This window comes from Oxyura jamaicensis, chromosome 22 (assembly GCF_011077185.1).
Source record: "Oxyura jamaicensis isolate SHBP4307 breed ruddy duck chromosome 22, BPBGC_Ojam_1.0, whole genome shotgun sequence".
Taxonomy (NCBI): Eukaryota; Metazoa; Chordata; class Aves; order Anseriformes; family Anatidae; genus Oxyura; species Oxyura jamaicensis.
In genome coordinates, this window is record NC_048914.1 from 927254 (window position 1) to 949264 (window position 22011).

At 61.7% G+C, this 22011-nt stretch overlaps 1 protein-coding gene across 4 annotated transcripts in view; it reads left to right on the forward strand.

Annotated features, from left to right (window-relative positions):
- Nucleotides 1–2553: 2553 nt before the first annotated feature.
- The window catches only part of OGDH (oxoglutarate dehydrogenase), a 32707-nt gene continuing 13249 nt past the window's right edge, over nt 2554–22011 (forward strand). The window contains exons 1-4 of one of the 4 annotated variants that reach the window (XM_035345072.1): nt 2554–2839; nt 11396–11584; nt 15307–15397; nt 20522–20566. In XM_035345072.1, the coding sequence (XP_035200963.1) occupies nt 2618–2839; nt 11396–11584; nt 15307–15397; nt 20522–20566 (547 nt within the window). In that variant the 5' untranslated portion in view covers nt 2554–2617. Of the gene's footprint in view, nt 2840–11395; nt 11585–15306; nt 15398–15526; nt 15630–20521; nt 20567–22011 lie in introns of all 4 variants that reach the window. The other 3 variants (XM_035345071.1, XM_035345074.1, XM_035345073.1) reach the window with 3 other exon arrangements.

Consider the following 22011-nt stretch of genomic DNA (forward strand, 5'->3'; position numbering starts at 1 on the left):
GGGGGGGGAGGGGGCAGAGGGCGGGGCCCCGCCTCCAGCGCGGCCGCACGTGGGGCAGCGGCGGGACCCCCGGCCACGGAACCCCCCCAGGCCCGGGGTCCTCGAGCTCCCCGGCCCCGGGACCCCAGGCCCAGAGCCCCCAGCCCCGGGGCCCTGCGACCCTCGGGGCCCTCGACCCCGGAGCCTCCAGTCCTGGGGACCCCAGGCCCGGTGTCCCCAAGCCCCCAGGCCTGGAGCCCCTCAGCCCCGGGGACCCCGGGCCCGGGGTCCCCGAGCTCCCCGGCCCTGGGACCCTCAGGTCCGGAGCCTCCATCCCTGGGCCCCCCAGCCCTGCTCCCCCCGGAGCCGGCAGGACCACGCCAGCCACAGTGAGGGCCCCGTGCCCAGGCTGTCTCCGGTGCCTCTGGGGCCCCCCGGGGTGCAGAGCCCCTGCCCGCAGCAGCCCCGTTGCACACCGTGCCGCTGGCCCTGCAGGAGCGGTGGCAGCCGGAGCTCTTCGTGTGCTGGGGACAAAAGGGCCACTGGCGGCATGTGCCCTGCCCGGTGGGTCCACGTGCCAGCCGCCCGATAAGCGCTGTGCTCAGCACCTTTGCCTCTCCCTCGTGTTCTTCCCGTAGGTTGGGCTGGGCGCGGTGACCAGCAGCTTGACTTCCCTCCAATCAGGCCTTTAATTCCCTCTTACCCCCTAGCTGGCAGTTTTGATTCTAAGGAAGGGGAAAAAAAAAAAAGGCATTTCCCAGTTAACTGCGTTCTGGGGCAGGTTTCGGTGCCGCTGGCTGCCGGAGGTCAGCGCCTTCATCGGCTTGGCTCAGCGGTGTGCTCATGCGCGTATCGGCCCGTAAATGCTCTGAGCATGGCGGTGTTTGCCTTCCACTGAGAACACGAGGCCCTTGGGGTTTTATCCAGCCTTAGCAGTGGGTTTTCTTCTCCTAATGCCCCTCGTGTGGAAGCAGGGCAGCCTCGTGGGGGGCTTTGTACCAGAGCACTGCTCCGGCAGCTGCCTCGGGCTGCGTCCCCGCGCTGTTCCAACTCCCCTCGGGCTCGACCGGTGCCGGCGAGAGGCTCCCCGGGGCCGTGGGGTCCCTCGGGGTCGGGCTGAACTCTGGCATTACCGCCTGTGCTCTCCCCAGAGGTCACCGAGCCGCTGCTGGGCGGCAGGCCTGAAACTGGACACCGGCGCTGACGCTTTTGTCCCAAAGCCTTTTTCCCCCCACGTGTGCGCGCGCACCGGCGGGCAGCTCGGCCGGCTCTCTGAAGTATCTCGAAATAATTCTGACAGCTGAAATGCGAGGAAGGAGAATCGCCAGCCCAGAAAAACACCCGGTGGTGGTGGTGCCGCGCGCTCGCCCTGCCGCGTCTGCCCGCTTAGAGCCGGTCACCCGGCGTGGGGCTCGGGGCCCCTGCCTGGGTGCTGGTGGGCGTGAGATAGCGGAGGGGAAGGGACGCGCTTCTGCCCCCCAGTAACTGCCTCTGACACAAATTTCTGCCCTTAATTAGCGCCTGCAGTGAATAAAGGGCCAGGAATGCTGCGCGCTGGCATTCCCCGCCTGGAAGCGTTGTTGTCCCAGCCGGGTGCAGCAATCGGCCTCAAATGGGTCAGGACGCTGCCGCTGCTCTTAACGTTGCATCACCCCAAATCTTGCGTTTCGAGGGGGGAAGCTTAGCTGCCGCGGTGCTGAGCAGCTAGAACGAGGTCCGACACCCCAAATTTTAGCAGCAGGGCTAGCAGAGCGCTGGTCAGGACACCTCGCGCCGTCAAACTTTGCTCTCCTGGGACCGAGCGGCAGCTGCGGGACACGGGGACGGCTCCAGCCCGGCCTCGAGGGGTGGCACCGGGCAGGGCAAAGCTCCCGAGGCGATCGTGTTCCAGCACTTTCCCTGGGGCTGCGTTATCAGCAGTGTTTTACAGCGGCAGCTCGGTTCGCCCTGTGGACTCGCGCCCGCCCGCTTTGGCCGCGGCCACTCGCCACCGGGACGGTGACAGCTCGGTGCGCGTGTTGCCGCGCTGCAGCCTGGCCGAGGCCAAAAGCAGAGCGAGTGCCGGGTGAGTAATGCAGCAAAAATGGGCCCGGGAGAGCCGCTCCGGTGCAGCTGCCAGCCTTGTGAATAGGGCAGGGAGTGGAGGAGAAGCTGCTGCGGGGTTTGCGCAACGAGAGCTGCTTTCCTGCGCTCGTGCGGGGCTGGAGAGGTCCCTGCAGGGGACCCTGCGGGGCTGAAGGGAAGTGTGGCGTCCAGCACTCAAACCCAGCTGGGAAATGAAACGTTCCCGGCACCCCTCTGGGCAGGGGGGGTGCTTCGGGGATCCCGTCCCTTCCTCCCACCGCCCCCGAGGCGCCAGAGCCACTCTGTGCACTGGCTCCTCTCCTGTGCCGCAGGACCCGGCCCTCAGCTGTGTGGGGCGTGGAAGGAATCGGGAACAAACCCGGTCCCAAGCTCGGCTCTGCAGGCTGGGTGCCTGCCGGGGGCCACCAGGACAAATTTATTTCTCTGTCATTACCCCGTGCTCCCGCTGGCTGGCGGGGCGAGGGGGGTCTCCGAGCCGCGCTGTCTTGCACAATCTCTAAAACTCCTTTCATTTCTCTTCCAACAGGAACTCGTGTGAGGCTACGGGACAAAAATGCTTAACTTAAGGACTTGTGCAGCAAAGCTGAGGCCGTTGACGGCCTCTCAGACTGTTAAGACAATTTCCCAACACAGGCTGGCAGCACCCAGGACGTTTCAGCGGATCAGGTGCTACAGCGCACCGGTGGCTGCCGAGCCCTTTTTGAGTGGGACTAGTTCAAACTATGTGGAGGAAATGTACTATGCGTGGCTGGAAAACCCCAAAAGTGTACATAAGGTAAGGAGCAACCCCGCCAGGAGTCTGCCTTCGCTTCGCTCTGTGTGTCTGTGTGAGGTCAGGTAAGTGCGAGCGGCCCCAGGAGGATTTCAGCCGGAGCCGGATGGTCGTGGATGTTCCCCCACCCGACACCGACGGCTGCAGTTCCCCGAGCAAGAGCAGCGAGAGGCTTCCGCCTTCACGAGCGAGCACCCCCCGCGCTTCTGCATGCGGCCGGCGTGGAGCTCTCTGCGCCCTGGATCACGAGTGGACGCAAGGAACGGCTGCTCCCGGGGACCCACCTTGGCTGAGCTCCCGATGCTTTGTGTTTTCCAGCTCTAGTGGTTTATCGGGAGGGTTTATCCTGGCTGGGGAGGGAGGGCAGGGTGTTATTCATGTCTTGGCCGCTTTCCTTTTCGCTGTTTGCTTTGAGCACGGGGCCGTTGGGGCAGGCTGTGCCACGCCGCCCGGGGCTCCTGCAGAAAGGCCGGGGGGCTGCGGGGCCGGAGGGATTCCCCCCAACTGCTCCCAAACGCGAACCTGAAAAGCCAACTCCGATTTCCCGTCCATCCCTGTCCCCCCTGTCTAGGGCTGTATTTCACGGCCACGTGTCCGTGTGCAGGGCTGCAGGGCTCGCTGCCCGTCCTGCCGGAGCACAGCACCCGCTGCCTGCCGCTGTGAGGCTCTCCGAAACCCGGCGGCGTTGTTCCCCCTCTGTGTTTCACAAGGGGAAACGTTACCGCAGTGACGAAGTTTCGACATGAGCCGCCTCATTTTTGAGAGGGTTTCTTGCATGCTCTGATGGAGAGCACAACGTGCTTCGAGGATGGCTTTACGTGTCGTGTCGGGGGCACTGATCCCGTGCACCCAAAGCACACGGCCGGGAGGCTGATTGCTGCTATACAGGGCCCGAGGTAGGCTCCAGGCCAGGTTTTCACGGCCAAAGTTCACTTTGTGCTTCCTTCTAGGTACGTGGGTGGCTGAGCCAAGCGATACGGGCTTGGGAAGCACAAAAGCGTTGGTTTGGGCTGTGCCACTCGTCAAACAGGGAGCTGAAAGCTGCTAAGGGCACGCTCCCGTCCCCTGCGTGGTGCTCCAGAGGTGGGCTGTCAGGTATAAGCGAGGCCAAGAGCTGCAGCGTGACGCTTAAATAAGTGGGGGCCGCACGTGCCCGTGCTGGTGGCGGGCACCGCCGCGCCCTTGGGCAGCCGCGTGTGCCCTTGGCCAATCTGCAGGCCCTGCCTCAGCCTCTTGGAGGAGATGCTTTGGTAAATGTCAGGACTAAGCGGGGCAGGCGGGTCCTGAGGCCGGACCTCTGATCCCGTCCGCTCTCACCAGCTCTTTAACGCAGCCCTGTGGTTCCGCCCGGCAGCAGGCAGCGCCGTGCAGGGATCCTCGCGCGTGCTCAAGTGAAGGAATGGCAGAATAATTTAGTTGGGAAGGAGACTCTGGGGCCATCTGTGCCCGGGGCACGGCCGGCTTCGGAGGGAAACCAGCCCCAGGCTTAGGAATTAGCCCCAGGACCGGGTTAGGGCTACAGCCGAGGAGGATGCGCTGCTTTCTGAGCACAGCCGGGCTGGCGCCTCCCCAGCAGCAAATCCAAATTCAGTTCCCAAACGCGTGAGGCTGGCACCGGAGGCTTGGCGCGAGCTTCGCCATTGCTCGTGGGCAAACCTGGCTCCGGCTGCTGCTGAGGCTCGTCTGGGGCCGGGCAAAGCACCCCTGGTTCTGCCGTCCCTTGCCAGCAGCCACAGAGCCCTCGCTCGTGCCAGCTGGGGGGGGCGTCGTTGCTGGTTTGGCTGGGGACGCCATCAGCAACACGCCGTATGGTCTCAGAGGGAAGGAGAGCCGGGGGTTTTGGTTTGTGCTTTAAGTGGTCGTGTCGTGGTGCTGGAGTTCCCCTCCTCTGCAGCCACAAGGACGAGCACAGACTGGTGTTGTGTTTCTTCTCATGGCTGGCTCTGCCTTGGTAGGAAGGGCTCCCCAAAACCTCAATGATGTAGAACCTTAAGGACAGGCCCAGGGCATGGAGCCCTGCTCCTTGGGACCGACAAACCCCGGTGTGCCTGGTGGGGAGGAAGGACCTGTCCCCAATGCGTTTCCTCGCAGAAGCGTGGGCAGAGCGGGCTCCCTGGGCCCGGCGGCTCGGCTTCGACACGGGGGTGGCAGCTCCGAGCGAGGCCCCTGCAGCACCATCCAGCCCCGGGCACTGCCGAATGCCCTCTGCAGGGCACGGAAACGGCTCAGGACCTGCGGCCGACGCTGCGGCCATCTGACGGACGGACACGTGCTGCTGCACGGGGGCTCGGGGCAGGGCTGGCCGCGCTGGAGCTGTGCTGGAGGAAGCGAACGGGAGGCTTATCTCAGGGGGAACCTGCACAACCTGCCTGGAAAGCTGCTGGGCTGATGTTGGAAGAAGCTGATAGAGGCTGTGCTGCTGCTCCGAGCGCTGCGTCCGGACTGGGGCCCCCAGTGCAAGGAGCCCTGGGCGTACTGGAAAGGGCCCGGCACGGGGCCCCCGGGGTGCTGCAGGGCCCGGAGCTCCTCTGCTGCCGGGAGAGGCTGCGAGAGCCGGGGCTGGGGAGGAGGAGGCTCCGGGGGACCCCATCCATGTCCATCCATACCTGCGGGAAGGTGCAGAGAGGACGGAGCCGGGCTCCTTCCAGCGGTGCCCAGTGCCAGGCCCAGCGGTGCTGGGCACAAACTGGAGCCCGGGAGGCTCCCCCTGAGCATCACGAAGAGTGTCCATGCTGGATGGGTGCTGGAGCCCTGGCACAGGTCCCCAGGGAGGTGCCAGAGTCTCCTCCTGGAGCCTTCGCACCCGGCTGGACGCGGTGCAGGGCTCTGGGTGGCCCTGCTGGAGCCGGGTGGCACCAGAGGGGCCCAGAGGTGCCCCCAGCCCCCCGCCCCCCACCCCTTGGTTCTGTGCTTCCGACCCCTGGGCATGGAGGGGTTGCGAACCTGCCGGGGCCTCCTGGAGAGGAGCCACCGGAGGGTGGGGTTTCCAAAAATGCCGGGCTGCTGCAACAGCGCCTGCAGCTTATCTGCTGACAGCAGAAACCGGCCGCGAGTTTCCCCACGCCTGCTGCTCTCGGTGGGGCTGCCGGGGGCACGGCCGGAGGCCGGGGAAGAGCCGGGATTTCAGCGCTTGGGTCACCAGAAACCTGCCGTGACGGTGCCTCCGGGCGCCTGGGCGAGATCAGAGATCAGCTCACTTCCTCCCAGCAGCGTCCGGTAGCCGAGATTGCAAAACGCATTCGGAGGTGGCTTTAGCGTAAGGAAGGCTTATGTAAAAAGAAGCGGTGCAGGCTTTTTTTTTTTTTTCCTCTTTCTGTCCTTCAGCTGAACTCCAGCTTCCTGTTAGAGAGCTTTGCTGGAGTGCGGCGAGCAAACGGAGCTGAGCCGGGGAAGGAGGAGGAGAGGACAGGGGAAATGAGATCGCTTCTAGCGGCTGGCACGGCGGCTGGTGGGAGCCTTCCTGGTACTTTTCGCCCTGGTGCTTGGCTCCCGTGGCTGCTCCCCGTGACCCCCAGCAAGCCGCGGGCTTGGGGCAGGAGCCTGGGGAGCTGTGGCCGTCACGGAGAGCAGCCCCGTGTTCAGGCTGAGCTGGTGACGTTACGGGGTACGGCTTTCCCCAGCAAGTAGCCCTTAACAGGGAGTCCTTATTTCCCTTGTGTCGTGATTTATACGCTGAGCGGCTTTAGGTCGACTAACCCGGCCCTTTAGCTGCGTCCTCCGTGCTTGTGCTCCCGGATAAGTCTGGGCTGCCCGCATCTTGCTTGGCAGTTTGAAACATTTGGGTTTTGTTCTGAATCTTCGGAGGTGAGCGCCCTAGGGAATCGCAAGCCCTCGTGCGTTGGGCAGGGACACGGCTGTTGTCCTCCCAGTGGCGTTAGGGCGACGTGGGGAGCGCTGCTCTCAGCAAAGGGCGCGTGCTGTAAATTCGGTTCAGGCTTTTCTTCCGCCTTGAGCATAGCCAGGAGCTCTGGGTATGCTTCTTGTTCACGGAGCAGCCCGGGCTGGAAGCGAAGGCTGCGGGGAGCGGTGCTAGAGGCTTTGCCGAAGGGCAGGTGGGTGACACCCGCTGCTGTCCCTGCAGGGAGCCACCCGGGCTGTGCCGTGGTCCCTTCTCGAAGGCCACCGGCAGCGGCTTGGCATCGTCAGCCACTTCTCTTAAGGCCCTGGGCTGGATCCTGCACAACCATGGGCTGATGCCGGCTGATCCCTCACAGGGATGTCTCCACCGAGAGCCTCGGCCTTGTCCCCGTGCTTCTGCCTGCCGAGCACGTATCTGAAGAGCCCTTTCCTTGTTGTTCTCGATGGCTTTGGCCATTTTCAGTTCTACCCGAGCCCGCGCCTTGCTGACTGCGTCTCTGCATGCCCTAAAGGTTCTTCTCGTCCTTGGTGGGCGTTTGGCCGTGTTTCCAGAGCCAGGATGCTGCTTTTGTTTTGCTCTCAAGCACACCAAAAGGCCACCGTCAAGCCAGGGAGGTCTCTTGTCCTTGCCCTTTTGCAGGGGCTGGGCTGTCGTTGGGCTTCCAGGAGGCTGCTCACAAGCCCCTTTGCCCTCCGTGGATGCTCCCCATGGCACCCCTCGCAGCTGGGCTCTGAGCATTTTGCCGTGGGCACTTCTAAAATCCAGGGTCTTTGTCCTGCTACCAGTCTTCAGCGCGTCCTCAGGAGGCTGTTCAACTCCACAGTGCTTCGATCAGCATGGGGAGGCCAGCAGCACTGGATCTGCAGCGCCTCCAGTACAACCCAGAGCCATCTGGTAGAGCTTTTGGGGAGTCCACGGCTCCAGGGGGTGATTCCAGCTCCTCCTCTTCCCTTCCTGTCTTTCTGGAGGAGCTCGTAGGTTCTCCAGCCGTGCAGGGCCAGAGCAGCCGGTGCTGCCTCGCAGACCAGGCGGTGTGGGTCTGTCACCCGAGGTCCGCAGCAGAAGCAGCAAGGACGTGGCCGGGGATGGGAAGGGGGTGTCCTGTGGTGTGCCTCCGCTGAAATCCAGCGAGCCAGCCCCGGTGGAGTTGGGAAGAGCCGGGTTTTGTTGGCGAGCGGTGTTCGGGGCCACGGTTCGGGTCCCTCTGCCCCACTTGCTGCAGTGAGCCTCGAGGAGGGAGAAGAGTAGTGCGGAGAGCAGCTGTGGCACGAGGAGGGCGAGCAGGAGGGCACGGGACAGCTCCCCTCGGCTTTATCACCGCGGGTACCTTCGGCCAGCAGCTCAGCCAAAGTCCTCGCTGCGATAAGAGCGTTGGTAGCGCTGGCGTTCGGCTGCTCCTGTGCGGGCCGTGAGCTCCTCCAAGGCCATCCCAGCCAGCAGCCCCGAGGGGACCCGTGCCGGGGGGACGCGTGCGTATTTGCATCTTTCTTGAAAAATACCGAGCTCGAAACCACGTTAGAAACTTGCAAGCTGGTGGGTTTATGGTGCGTATCGAGGCTGCAGCCTTGGCCGGGGGCACAGCCCGCAGGAAAGTAGCCTGAAATCCTCTGTAATTACTTCGGGCAATAAAGCGCTCGGTGAAAGTACCCGAGCTGACTCAGCCGGCGCCGCACCCTGCTCGCGGAGCTCGGGCCGGACTTGGGCGCCCCGCACGGAGCAGGGTGCGTCCCAGGGGGTCACGGCTCTGGGCGCCGGAACCGACGGGGTCACGCACGGACCGCCGGTGCTTTCCTTGGGAAAACAGCGAGGAAGACAAGTGGGATGCTCGGTTTCCGCGGTGCAGATGGGCACTGCTGCCTGGTATCCCCCCTCCTCCCCGTGCCCCCATCGCCCACCGAGCCCCCAGTGCTGGGGAAGCGCCAGGGCTGCCCGCCAGGCGGCCGTGCCCCCGCTGCAGTGTCACCGATGGTGATTTCGGGATGCATACAGGGCCAGCAGCCATGCAGGAGGCTGTCCCGGGCTGGCTTTAACTCCGGGATAAAGCGAGCGTCTCCGTGCTTCAATGCGCGATTCCTTACACGCCTCCAAGGCAGGGCCACGCGGCCTGGAAAACCGCCGTGCTTCGAGAAGCGAGCTCCAGAGACCTTCTGCCTGCGTCCAGCCTGGCTCGGCTGCGGGCAGAAACCTTTCCCAGCCTCTTCCCCCCCTCGCTGGTAGCAGATGCTCCCTTTCCCTCGCACGGCTTGGTCTGGAGGCTGTTTAATGGCCTGGAAAACAGCGACGAGGCCGATTCCTGCCCGCCCCGCAGCGCCTCGGCCCTGTGCAGCCCAGACCGGAGGCAGTGGCTGCGGACGGGGCCACGGGAGGACACGGCCTCTCCGCGGGAGGCTGAGCGCCGCGGGGCCACCCGCCGCCTTCCCTTTGAGCCCGGGGAAGGGCCGTGGAGGTCGGCTCCTCTTTGGTGAGCCTCGGGAGCTTTGGTCGCTCCTGCTGGCGTGGTGCTGGCCGGTGTTATGACTGGAGGGGCTGGGAGGAAGGATGGAGCAGAAGGCAGCCTCCCTCCTTTCTCATTGTAATTTCCTTCAGCAGAAAACAATCGGAGCGCAGTCAGGTGCTCGCCGTGTTTGCTTTTCTTTACTTTTTTTCCTTTTTCCTTTGGGGGAAATCAGTTAGATGCATACCAGCCCCGGCGCCAAATTTTCCCAGTTTTTATTTATGTTCCGTCAGCGTGACCTGCTTCTAAATTTACTCACCTTGTGCAGCCACGTGCTGTGGCGTCCGCGCGAGTCTCTGCGGCTGGAAATAGCTCCAGGGCATGTGACGGCCGGAGCCGGGAGCTGCTGCTCCCTGCAAAGGTTAGGCTGCGGCTCGGGTGCCCGGTCACCCTGGTAGCAGGGTGAAAAAGCTCCTTTTCTGCCCCAAACCGGCACTGAAGCTGCACTGAAGGCTGGTTTTGACCCGGCTTAACCACCCTCGCTGGTGCTTCGGTCGCAGATGTGGTGTGCAGCTCCCTGCCCGTCCCCACCTCGCCAGGGATGAATTTTGGAGCTCTCGGTGAGCAAGCTCCGAGGAGGCCGTCCCGAGGCCGGCATTATTCTCCACGGTGGTTTCTGGTGCGACAGAAACCATGCTTCCAGCTAAATCCATGACCCTGGAGTTGTGTTTTGTCCAAAAATAGGAAGAGCCAGTGTTATTAATTCCCTAGCGTTTCCTCTGCTGGCATCGTGTTCTCTGTGCAGAGCCTGACGCCTCCGGCACCGGGGCCGACCTGTGCTGATGTGGGGTGATTTTTCCAAACACCGCTGCCCGACGGACCCAGGGACTGGCCCATGTTCCCGGTCCTGGTGCCGGGGACCCCGTAGGGTTATCTCCGTGCCTTCCCCAAAGCTGAAAAAGGGCAGCAGCGACAAGTCTCTGCTTGTCCTGATGAGGTCATGCTGAAATGTCTGCTTCAAGTCTTCACCAGTGCCATACCTGGTCCTGCGGAGGCTCAAAACGCAGCTTTCTCCTCCTCCCACGTCCAGGCTCCCCGGACGGGCAGCCAGCCAGCCTCGGCTTTGGCCTGGGGCACCTCGGGACCCTTCAGGCAGAGCCGGATAACGAGCAGAAAGTTAGAGCTGCTTTCCCTACAGTGAGTTCTGTCTGGGGTGCTTTTGTGTGGGTCGTTTTTCCCTTCTGCAGCTGGAGATGCTCAGCTGGGAGCAGTCCATGCGGCGAGCCAGCGCGGGTCCTGTCGTTGCTCAAAGGCTTCACCTCTTCCCCCAGGCCACGGAGAGCCTCTGCTGCGCCAAGAGCCGGTGAAGAAGCTGTGTTTCACGGATGGTGCTGGCGTTGTCGGCATTGCTAGCGAAATGCCTGAAGGCTCAGAGAGGCTTTTTGATGTTAGCAAATAAGAAAACCACCTCCCCAACACCCGGAGTCTGTAGAATGACTGATTTCTACTGCTGGTCTCGCGTATTGAGCGTGGTTTGGTCCTGTCCCGTGGTTCCTGCCCCTGGAAAGATGCCGGTGTGACCATCCGTGGGTTTTTTCACAGGGGCAGCGTGCTCAAAGCGAGAGCTGTGGCGAGGAAAGCGATGCTCGTTTTTCTGTAGCTGGCAGAAAAGTCAGCTTTTGGGCCTGGAGAGCTCGGCCCCGCGCTCCGTCGGCTGCATGGGGACGTCGCGTTTGGTTGCTGGAAGGACGGGGAGAGGTGGAGACGGGACGGCAAAAGCCGGGGCTGAGCCGCTCGGTGTTGGAGGCTGCCAGCCCCACAGCTGTCCTGCTGGAGGTCGGTGCCCACGTGGGGTTCCTCATGAGCTCCTCAGGGCAACGCCGTTGGTGAGCCCAGTCCCGGCTTTGGTCCTTGTCCAAACGCAATCGCAGCCGTGCTTTTTGTCACTTGGCTCTAAATACCAAAGCACTCGAGGCAGCACCACCTCGCGTGGGTTCTGTACATGCGACATGCAGCACAGCACGCCTTCCCCTCCGGTCCTGCGCCTCGTTCACATGCGGTGTTTTCTCCCTAGCAAGGCTGCAGGTGTGCCTGCGGGCTCCGTGGTGTTTGGGTGCAGCTGGGGTGGGCTTGGTCCCCCCCGTCCCACGCCTGCAGCCTGTCTGTGAGGGCCGCTGTGGCGCTTAGCTGAGGCTCCTGTGTCTGTCCTGGCCTGTAGGATGGCTGCGTGGTGTGTGCTGAACCTGTCGCCTCTCTTTTTTCCTAGTCATGGGACATCTTCTTCCGCAACGCCAACGCCGGAGCTGCTCCAGGCACCGCTTACCAAAGCCCCCCCCCACTGAGCACCAGCCTTTCTGCACTGTCACAAGCACAGTTCCTGGTTCAAGCACAGCCCAACGTAGACAAACTGGTGGAAGACCATCTCGCAGTGCAATCTCTCATCAGGGCGTACCAGGTAAGACGCTCGCGTCGTGCACTTTGCCCTTCGCAGCTCCCCCGGCAGCGTGGGCAGCCCTGCCCCTGCTGGCTTCGTGCGGCGTGGCGCACGCGGGTTCTGTGTACGCACCGCGGGCTTTTAACATCTGCTGACCTCCTGGGGCAGATGCTCAGCTGATGGCTCTCTAGACAATAGGCAGATCAGAGCCATTGTCCCCCGAACAGAGCAGTTGCTAGCAGCGTGCTGCCAGCCCAGCGCAGGAGCTGCGGGAGGGGGCCCCGTTCCCACGCCGGGGTTCGGGGCGTGAGCGCCGCGCTGCGCTCCGCTTCCGCCTCCTGCCTCGCTCAGAAGCAGCGTGGGACGGCCGTCCTACTTCCCGTGGCTCAAGTGACAGAACTTCTCAGGTCCCAAAATAGAAGCTCAGGAAACGTTTCCTTGCGATTTGCAAAGTGGGAGAAGGCTGCGGCGCCACCGGACTGAAGCTCAGAGCAACGCTGCCAAAATCAACGTCTCGGGAGAAGCAAGTTCCGAGCAGAAAGGAAACATCCGCGGGCTGAAGGAGCAGCGTGTGCACAAATGACACGGCCAAAGTTTTAGTCGGGAGGGCACAGAGCTGTGTTTCTGCGCCTGTCCTTCTTTCACCTTTGGTTGCGGTCCGGTTTGCCCAGAGCGGGTTTTGCTGGGGGCTGCGGTGGGAAGTTCACAAACGCAGCCGTGGTGGAGGTGACCTTAGCTCTGCTGTCCCCGTGTCACCTGCTGCTGTAAAGAAGCCCTCGCTGCAGGTCAGGATCCTGCTCAGGTATCGGAAAAACCCAAGGTACTGGGCCACAGGTGAAGTCCAAAGGTCTGCGCCCTGCTGGCCCGAAGAAGGCGCCCCAGCCCAGCTCGCCTCCGCACCCACATCCTGCTGGGGCATTGCTCTGCTTTTCCTGGGCACAGTGCAGCCAGGGCTTGTTTGTGAGGACCCGCACCGTGCCTCCTGGCCGGTGTTGTGGGAGGTGACTGCCCCGCTGGCTCTTCCCAGCTTTGAACCCTGGGCGAGTGGTTTCTAAGTGCCGTGCGTCGCCTGCTGGCTCAGCAAGCAGGCGGATGCCGCGATAAATGGAGCGGTGCGTGGTGTGGTTGGAGGCAGCGACTTCCAAGCAGCAATTTGAACCCCAGATCCTCAATCTCTGCTGCATTCCCTCTGCTCCTCAGTCTCTGAAGTGGCGGTGCTGGGAGGTGGTTGCTCTTGGCCTGTTTTTTCTAACCCATGTTGAAAAATGTGCCTCCGGTCCTGCACCGGTGCCCCTGTACGGCTGCAGCCGTCGTGGCTGTGAGCTGCCCTGGGTTGTCTGGAGGGGAGGTTCAGCGTGGTGCGTGGAGGTAGGCGAGAGCAGGAGGCCCTGCCGGTGCTGCATAACCTCCTAAAACACCAGGCAGTTAATTTCTGAAACTGGATTGATCTGGAGTGTCTGTGCAGTTAGAGGTGAGCCGTGCCCCTGCTCTGCCGTGGTTCGTGGTAGCACCAGCACTGGCTTGTTCCTTAATTGTAGCAGTGCTTACGTGTCCAATTCATCATTCCCTTTGAAATAACTGGTGTGGTCTCGTTCTGAGCTGGGGAAAACAATCTGCCTTTGTGTCCCTGTAACGAGGGTGACTGAGCCACCCACCCGGCGGGACCTCTGCCGCTGGCTGCTCCCATGGCTGCTGACGAAGCTCTGCGTGGCAGCGCCCTGCGGCCCAGCGACCTGGCACGTGGGGAATGAAAAGAAGCGTGGCTCCTGCTGGGAAAAGACCTCCTCCTTGTTCCCACACGAATCTGGGGGTTCGCTGCATGCCGCTGAGCCGATCTCCGGAGGAGTCACCGAGCGCGCCTCGCCTCGCCCCTGCTCACCAGCCCTGCTCCCAAACGGCCGCCCCACGGACGTGGGAGCTGCGTAGCGAGCTCGTGTCCTGCCCCTGAGCTTTGGGATAGTCCTCGTGCTCTGCTGCAAGTCAGATGAGGAAATAAACACGTCCCGGACAAAGCGGGCCCTGAGCGAGCTTCACACGTGGCAGCCGGTGCCTGGGGCCACAGAGAACCTGTGGGGACCTGTGCTCGGTCAGCTGCTTGCCTTACAGTCAATGGCTCGGTAAAGGCTTCCTGGCCACAGAAAAGCCTTCCCAACAAGCCTGGTGGGACAGGTGGATACGAGTGACTCTGGTAGGTAGCGTTAGAGCAGTATGCCTGGTTCATACAGGAGGCTTCCTAATAGCTTTGCGCACGAGTGACTCCTGTGGCTGGAAGCTGTCCTGACGGTGAGGAGCGTCACGCAGATTCTGGGGAACCCACACCAGGAGCGGAGCAGAGCCTGGATGCTTCAAGACCCGGAGCTGTCAAGAGGCAGGACTGTGGCTTGAGGTTGAGAGCTCTGCCCGTCGGGATGAGCTGAGCGTGCACGGGGAGCTGCCTGCTGTCATGAGCAGCTAAGGGAAAAGTTTCCTCAGACTGTGGCAAAAGAGGTTAGGTCCGAGTCGGAACAAAAAGCAGTATCTGCAGCTTGTAGGAGGTGGTGCCCTGCTGGGAGGGCAGTAAGTATTGAAAATAAGGGCAGTAAGTATGGAAAACACAGACTGGGCAGCACTGGGAGCGCCGAGGAGGCCGATGAGGATGGGACTTGTGGTTGGAAGAGCACAGCCACGGCTGCTGAGCGTCGGCGTGGGAGAAATGCTGGGCCCCGTGCATCTCACTGGAGGGACAGCAAGAGGTAGAGCCCGTCCGTGGTCAGCACCCCGCTGCGGTCTCCAGCAGCACCTCCCTGGCCGCAGCTTTCCTGTGCCCGGAGCTCCGTCTGCAGCGTTGCGCCCCAGACCCACTGCAGCCCCCTCCGTGACGGCGATGTGCACGGACTGACTGTCCTGCCCTGGAGGAACTCCGAGTCAACAAATTGCCTCTCGTTACTCTGTGGCTCCTGATGCAGGCACAGACCCAGCGAGACGCCTCGTGGAGCCGCTGATGCTCCCGTAGTGCTGGAGCCCTTCAGGATTCCTGCCCCTGCTCTTTGACAGCAGCAGTCCACGTGCCCCACGTCCTGCGGCCTTACTGCAGCCTTCTCTCCCCAAAACAATGCTGTGAGGTGCGGTCCCCTCGTAGTGCAGGCAGATGTTCCTAAATAACGTTCCTCCGCCTCGCTGGAGTTACCGCTGGTGGTGGCAAGCCTTGTCTCCTCTGTGCCACGCCGGCGTGAGAGCCACATAGCCCAGTTGGGCATAGATCAGTAAAATCGGGAATTGTAATTTGAAAAATCAGGCTCTTAATTTGTTCTGAAGTTTTGAAGGGAGCGAGCAGTGTAGGGTTGTCACTGTTGTCACCAGGAGGTGCTCGGGGTGGAAGTCAGACGAGCTCTGGGAAGTTGGGCAGCCCCGGGGCTTGTGCTCAGGAAGGTCTCTGCTCCGGAGGGGACCCCCCTGCGCCCCAGAAATCGGAGAGGGGTTAGGTGGGCGGCACCCGTACCTGGTGCCGAGTGCTGCGGGGTTCTTCCCCGCGTGCAGAGCTACGCTGAGCGGCTTCTCCAGGCTTCGTCTGGAGCCACAAACTGGGCTGGTAGCCGTGCTGTGGCAAGGCTTGCAGAGCTGAGAGAGTGGCCGGGTCCCTCCTGTCCAGCAGCTCTGCAGAAAATGTGAAGGGGGAAGCGGCATGGCGTTCGTGAATTTTCTCTTTTAAGGAATGCCTCTTCAACTAACTTGTTTTAATGACTAATCTGTGTTGTTGCTTCCAGGTCAGGGGCCATCACATTGCAAAGCTTGACCCTCTCGGCATTAGTTGTGTAAATTTTGATGATGCACCAGTAACTGTTTCTCCAAACGTCGGTGAGAATTGCTCTGCAAATTAATTCTAATGTAATTTAACTTTTTTACCCCTCCCCTCTTTTGTTTTTCTCCCTTTCTCCTGTCCCTCTTGGTATCTGTTCTCCTCTCCATTCCCGGCCCATTTCATAGATTCGAGGGCATCATGTAGCACAACTCGACCCACTGGGCATCTTGGATGCGGACCTGGACTCGTCCGTTCCGGCCGATATTATCTCATCCACAGACAAACTGGGTGAGGGCTTTGAGAGCAGTCAGTGCTGCATTGCTTGAGCTCCTCTCTCTTTCACGGCTTCGTAGGTAGAGCGCTTCGCCCCTGCGGAGGGAAGCTCTTAGGTTTCCTTCGTGATGATCACTCTAAATTTACTCCTGGAGCGTGCAGCGGCGGAGCAGCTCTGCCCCCCTCCGGCTGTCCCAGCCAGCGTGCGCCCAGCCGAGCCCTGCCGCTCGGCCCCGCTTCTCCTCCCGGCAGAGCGAACGAACGCGCCTTGCAGCGGGATTAACTCATCCCGTGGGGGAAGCCATTGCCTCTCTGGAAATGGCAAGCAGCCAAGAGGTTTTGCGTCGGGGAGAGCGCCAGCTCCGGCGCCTCGGCACCTCTTGCTGCTCTCGTAGGGCCCCGCCAGCAGGCGCTGAGCGCTGGGGAGCAGGGGCTGGCCTCGTCCACACCGGGCTGACGCTGCCAAGAGAAGCGTCCCGGCGTGCTCCTGCCATGAAGCCCTGCCTTCCCCTGCTCCCAGCTCGCTGCAGCACCTTTAATCGGTGCGTTGCCCCTTTTTCCCAAGACTGAGCTATGAGAACCTGCCGGTGATCATGACGAGGAAGCTTTGGGACGCGTTCCCGCACAAGTAGGGGCTGGAAATTGCGGTGCCTTGAGTGAAAGACGCACGTGTGCTGCGCAGGAGTGTGTGTGTGGTGCCGAGGACGTGGACCCTAATCTGAAAGCGCTTAACCTCAGCCCTCTGGGCGTGCTCCAGTCGTGATCTCCGCAGCACGCTGCCGTTCCTCCGGCTGGAGCAGGGTCGCGGCAGCTGAGCTCTCTCACCTCGCTGGTGCTTTCCAGGGGTTGTACCCCGGTGCTGCGAGCACTCCTAGAGGCATGCTTCTAACAGCGTAGAGCCGCGGTAACGAGCACTAACCCGCACAGCGCAGCAGCTGATGGGAACACACGGCGCGTGGGATGGCCGCGGTCGCTTGTCCCGAGCTCCTGGCACCCAGCTGGGGGCAGATGGGGCAGGAGGAACCTTCCCCCAGCCCAGCTTTTGTCCTGCTGGGGTGCAGGAGCGTGCTGCCACGGCCCGGTGACCCAGCCGAGCAGCGTTTGGGTTCCAGGAGCTGCCATAGCAGAGGCCGGGCACGTGTGGTTGTCACGTGTGGCCCGGTCAGAAGCGTGCTGAATTTCTTATGGGGTTACCTGTGTGTCCTGGGTTGGGCTGGGATAGAGTTAATTTCCTTCCTAGTAGCTGGGAGTGGTAGAGAAGGGCCAGGATTTTGTCATCCCAGCTGGTGGGATAAGGGGAAGCTGCTTCACCCCGAGGTCTGACCCGCTGCCAGAGCGGGGCTGAGCCCCAGCAGCCGGCGGCTTGGGCAGGAGCGAGCCCCGTGTCGGGGGCTGTGGTGGGAAGAGGTGGGGGGAAGCAGCAGCAGTAGCACCAAAGGGAGGCTTTTAGGGTGAGCAGGCCCTCTGGCTGTCCGTGCAAAGCAGAAATTCAGAGGAAGGTGAAACCTGCCCGAGGCTTTTCCCCAGGTCCTGCCACGCGCACGCCCCCAGGCGTCTGCACGGATCCGTTTTGTCTCTGGGCTGTAGCTTTTGTCACCGAGTGTCACACCTGCCGAGTGATGCCAAACACCTTTGTGCTTTCAGGAGAGCTCTGCCTGCTCTCAGGTGAGCTCTGCCCGCTTTCTTTCCCCCCTCAGCAGGAGCTCGGGCTCTGCTCCTGCCCGCTGTGGCTCAGGTCCCCTTGGTGGGTCCAGGCTCTGATGGGAGCAGCCGAGAGCGGCCGTCAGGCCTGATCCAGCCGGGGCTGCTCCTGCCCTGCAGCCCTCTGTGCTAGCAGCAGCACCACAGCGGTGACAAAACCTGGGTAAAGTGATACCAGTCTCATTTTTCCCACTCCCCCAGGGTGCGCGGCCGTGAGCCCTGCAGCATGCCCCAGCTGGAGGTGTTCGGCATCGCTGCTCCGGAGGCATTGGCCAGGAGAGAATCTCAGCCCGAGATCTCTGCATCTAAGCCAGGCATTAATTTTAATTTCTTCATGCCTTTCTTTCTAAGATCTGTCACTGCAGTTCCTGGTGATGATTTAATTGCCAGGAACGGGCGAATTCATAGGAAATAATGAGTCCCGGGAGCGAGCCGTGCCACTGGTACCAGCTGCGGGCTCACGCTGGGGCTGGATCCCCGCAGCCGGCAGGACCCCGGGTTGAGGTGGCTGTGCGTAACCAGAGGAGGCTGTGTGTAACCAGAGGAGGCTTTCTGTCTTTGCGTAACGATTGTTTAGTACTGAATAGGCTTTCTGCTGGTAGCAGTAGTGCCGAGGAAAACCTCATCTGACTGATCTCAGAAGAAAACTGACAAACGTAGCTTGCAGGGGATGCTGAGCGCAGCAGAGGGAGCGGGTGCTGCTGTGGAGCTGGGGCAGGCAGGGGCTGTGCGGTCCCTGGGGACACGGGGACCAGGGGCCAGGAGGGAGAGGGGCCGGGAGGGAGAGCTGCACGAACGCTGCCTTGCAAAGCGTGGCCAAGCCCAGCCCAGCAGCAAATTCCACGGGGCTCGACACGGGACTTTTCCCTTAATTGGCAACAGCCTCCCGCGCTGCTGAGCGCCCCGGCGGCCGAGCGCTGCTCTTTTCCCCTGTGGGAGCAGCTCGGAGCTGTGCTGTCCTCAAAACACAGCCCCTGAGCGAGCGGCAGCCCCCTGCCGTCGGCCCTCTGGGGGCAAGAGGTGGGCACCGCGGTGTTGCGGGCTCTTGGCCTCCTGCAGAGCCGCGGTGCAAAGCCCCTCTTCCAAAGGCGAAGCTGGTGGGCAGGTCTGCAACCAGCAGACCGGTGGGCAGCGTGTCTGGGGATCCCTGGGCTGCCTGTGTGGGGGGGTGGGGATGGCATCTCCCTGCTGCCACAGCCTGACCCTCGCAGGCTTTCAGCAGTCAGGAGGAGAAGTAGAGATGTTCTGGATGGTGCCTAGGGTCTGCTGTAGCCTGCTTGTTTGCAGAGAAAGCCAATTTCTAAGCAAATCCTGCTGGCTTTTTGCTTTGAAAGAGTATTTCCTAACACTTGGGCTGCAGTTAATTTACAGAGCAGCCAATAACAGGAATGTTTTTTAAACTTGCCCTCGAAACAATCTTGTTTCCTATTTGTGTGCAGAGAAATCCTTAAAGGTCAGCTTTTGTGGTGGGAGCTGCGCTGCTAACAGCTTAAACTGTGGCCAGGCAGTGGTGTAAATCAAAGGAGTTGCATGGCTAATCTCTGAAATTGATCTTTCTTCTCAATTGCCTTTTGTTTAGCAACTTGCTTTTGTCTGTTTTGGAAGCTCTCTTTGGATTAAGCAGTGTGACCTTTGGAGAAAATGCCAGGGTGAGAAAGCCTCCCGAGGGCACGCGGTGGGGCTGGCGCTCCTGCAGCCAGGCACCCGGGATTAACGGAGTGGTAGGGCTGGAGTGCCAAATTCCTCTTCCCTTTCTTGTGTTTCATTTTATTTTTTTTTAAGTATCTCAGTCTTCTACCACAGCTGATCCGGCATGGTAAGTGGTGTAGGACAGAACCGACGGGATAACCACAGGAACTCGCCACCACCCGTCCCAGGGAATACTTTAGCGCACTCAGATCGGGCTGTGTGTGGAAGGCGGTGTGTGTCTGACTGTCTGTCTGTCTGCCTGTCCGTGCAGGAGGTGTTAGGGTTGGTTCAGCTGTGCCCCCAAATCCTCTGCTGCCCATGGAGCTGCTCCGTGTGTTTGGCCAGGACAGGAGCCAGAGGGAGGGCAGGTTCCTCGGCAGGGTCCGCCGTGGTGCAGGGGCTCCTCCAGCGCGGAGCTCATCCCCCAGCTCGGGAAGAGCCCCTGCAGGGAGCTGGGCTGGGAGCAAACGCCTCTGAGCTCTGCTTCCCCCCTGCATCCCACAGGAGGTCCCTTTGCACAGACCCACGAGCAGCTCTGTGCGCCCCCCACCCGTGGGGCGCTCCCTGCCCAGCCCTGGGCAGCCGGCAGCACCTCTCGGCAAGTGGGCATGTCAGCACCTGTCCCACCTTGGGACTCACAAAGAACGCCTCCTGTCCCTGTAATTCCCTTCCCCGCTGCCCAAGGGGAAGCGTTCCCAAAGCCTTTCTCCTAGCCCCGGGTGAGATTGAGGCACTCGGCCGCCTAACGCAGCCGGGGAGCGGAGCCCGGTGCCGCGTCCCCGTGCATGCTCGCAGCCTGCTTGAGCACCGTCAGCCTTCTGCCTGCTTGCTGCACCGTTTGTCGTCCCTATTAACGGCCCCACTCGCTCCTACAGCGCAGGGGAGAGGCCCCGGGGGAGTTCCCACATCCCACATGGTGCACGTGCACCGGGAGCGGAGGTGCCCGTGCCGGTGCTCCCGTGTCCAAGGTCCCTTGGCAGTGACCTTGTAGAGACAAGCTCCCAATAGAGACCAGTGGAGCAAAACCATCTGGGAGCAGTCCCCAGAGGGAGGCTGCTCCCTGCCCTTCGGCGGGGAGGCTCCCAGCACCCAAATCTCTGCCGGACCTCCCCGCTGGCCGCGGTAACGCGCCCGTAACGCAGCGCGCTGGGAAGGCGCCTTCCTGCGGCGCTGTGCCACCGTCTTAGATTTCGCTGCCCCGAGTGAGGAGCGCGTAAGAGGAGATCTCAAACCATGCAGCTCAACTGCTACCCAGTGTCTGGTGCCCGTCGTTCCCCTCCGTGCTCTTGCCTCCTGCAAGCAGCTCTCTGAGGACTTTCCACCGGGATTTCTCTGCCATGTAGCGTGTAGTCATCCTCCACCCCAGCCCCTCTGCCCCTGGTGGTTTTGACTGTGTTTGAATACTGTATTTTTGACTTGTGCTTTCCATGACCAGTTTTCACGGTTCCAGTTTTTTTTACTAACTTTGACTGCGTCTCTCTATCTTCTCCCTGCTGCACCCCCCCTGCCCACCCCAGACCTCGCAGTGTTCAAGGAGCGGCTGAGAGTGTTAACAGTAGGAGGTATGCAAATCATGAGCCTTTAACCCTCGGGAGTGCAGGACTCTCTTTGAATAGGTTGTGCTGGGCATGGAGCAGTAAAGCCGGTAACGCGCTCCCCTCCCGTGTCGCACCACTCCTGACTTTTGCAACCCGTTCATTTTTGATTTGTCTGGCTAAAAGTCTCGAGCTGGGTGCATGGGTAGCGACGCTTCACCCGTAGAGATGCCCAAGCTAGAGCCTCGCTGCCGTTTCCCATACTCTGTGTTTGCATGCCTGGCTGCTAGAGTACGTGTTCTGTTGTCATCATTAATTTTATGAGGCCTCAATCTCCCTGATGGGTTCAAGACTAACACACCTCCGAGCTGCTGTTACGCCCTGTGATTTCCACGTGCTGTGCGTGTCACCTGCACGCAGCAGTGGGAAGAGGTGTGCGCAAACCCCTCTTCTGCCTCTGAAGGTTATTTATTCCATTTGGGGTACTAAAACCGAGCTTCGTGTTTATTTGGTCATCTCAACAAGGCACAGCCACGAGGCTTTTGATCCCCTCTTGAACGGGGGATCCTGAACTGTTTTGGCCCGGTGAAAATTTGGCAGCTTGTCCCTCGCCTTCCCCCTGCCTGGCGGCGTCGCTGCTCCCAGCCGACGTGTCCCAGCCCTGCGGGAGAGCTGGAGGGCTGCGGCAAAGCAGAGGCAGAGGCAAAACCCCTGGGACCACTCGCACAGCCCGGTCTGCAGCTGCTGGGCACTGCCTCTGCACTCAGACGCCCGCAGCCTCTCGCGGTGTCCTGAGCTGCGTGCTGGGACAGCCGCTGTGCCCGGGCGTGGCTTTTGGATTGCTCAGCATCCAAAGCGTCAAGCCGGTCCTGAGCAAAGAGCAAGGGACGGGCCCCTTAAGATAAAGCCCAAGGAGGGCGAGCTCTGCAGGGTTGTGATGCTGCTCCCGCAGCACGTGGCATCCCTGCAGAGGTCCCAGCAGTGAGACCACCCTGCTTCTGCCTTGCTGCACCCCTTCAGAAGGACCAGTCGTCCTCCTCCCCGTGCCTCAGTTTCCCCAAAGACAAACATGAGCTTCAGCAGGCGCAGGGGCATGTCTGAGGGCTCGTGAGTGCCACCGCAGTGCCCTGGTGCTGTAACAGCAGCACACGGGCTCTTATCTGCAGCTCCAAAACCCGGTGCTGAGGTCCTGACCCGATCTGTGCCCTGTTCCTCCTCCTCTCCAGGAGCAGCCCAGCGCCCTGCCAGTCCCCAGCGTGCGGTGAGCAGGCGCGTAGCGAGCGTGCTGGCACGTGTCACTGGGTTTTATAGAAAATACCATCACTCAGCTGCTGCTCCCAAGGCCAGGCTGCCTGGCCAGGAGCTGCTTTCACAGCAGCACACAACCGGCCCGCCCTGCATGGACAGAGCTGGCGAGGCCGCGGTGGCTGCAGCGGCCATGGGCTGCTCCCGGAGCCGGGGACTGGGCTGGA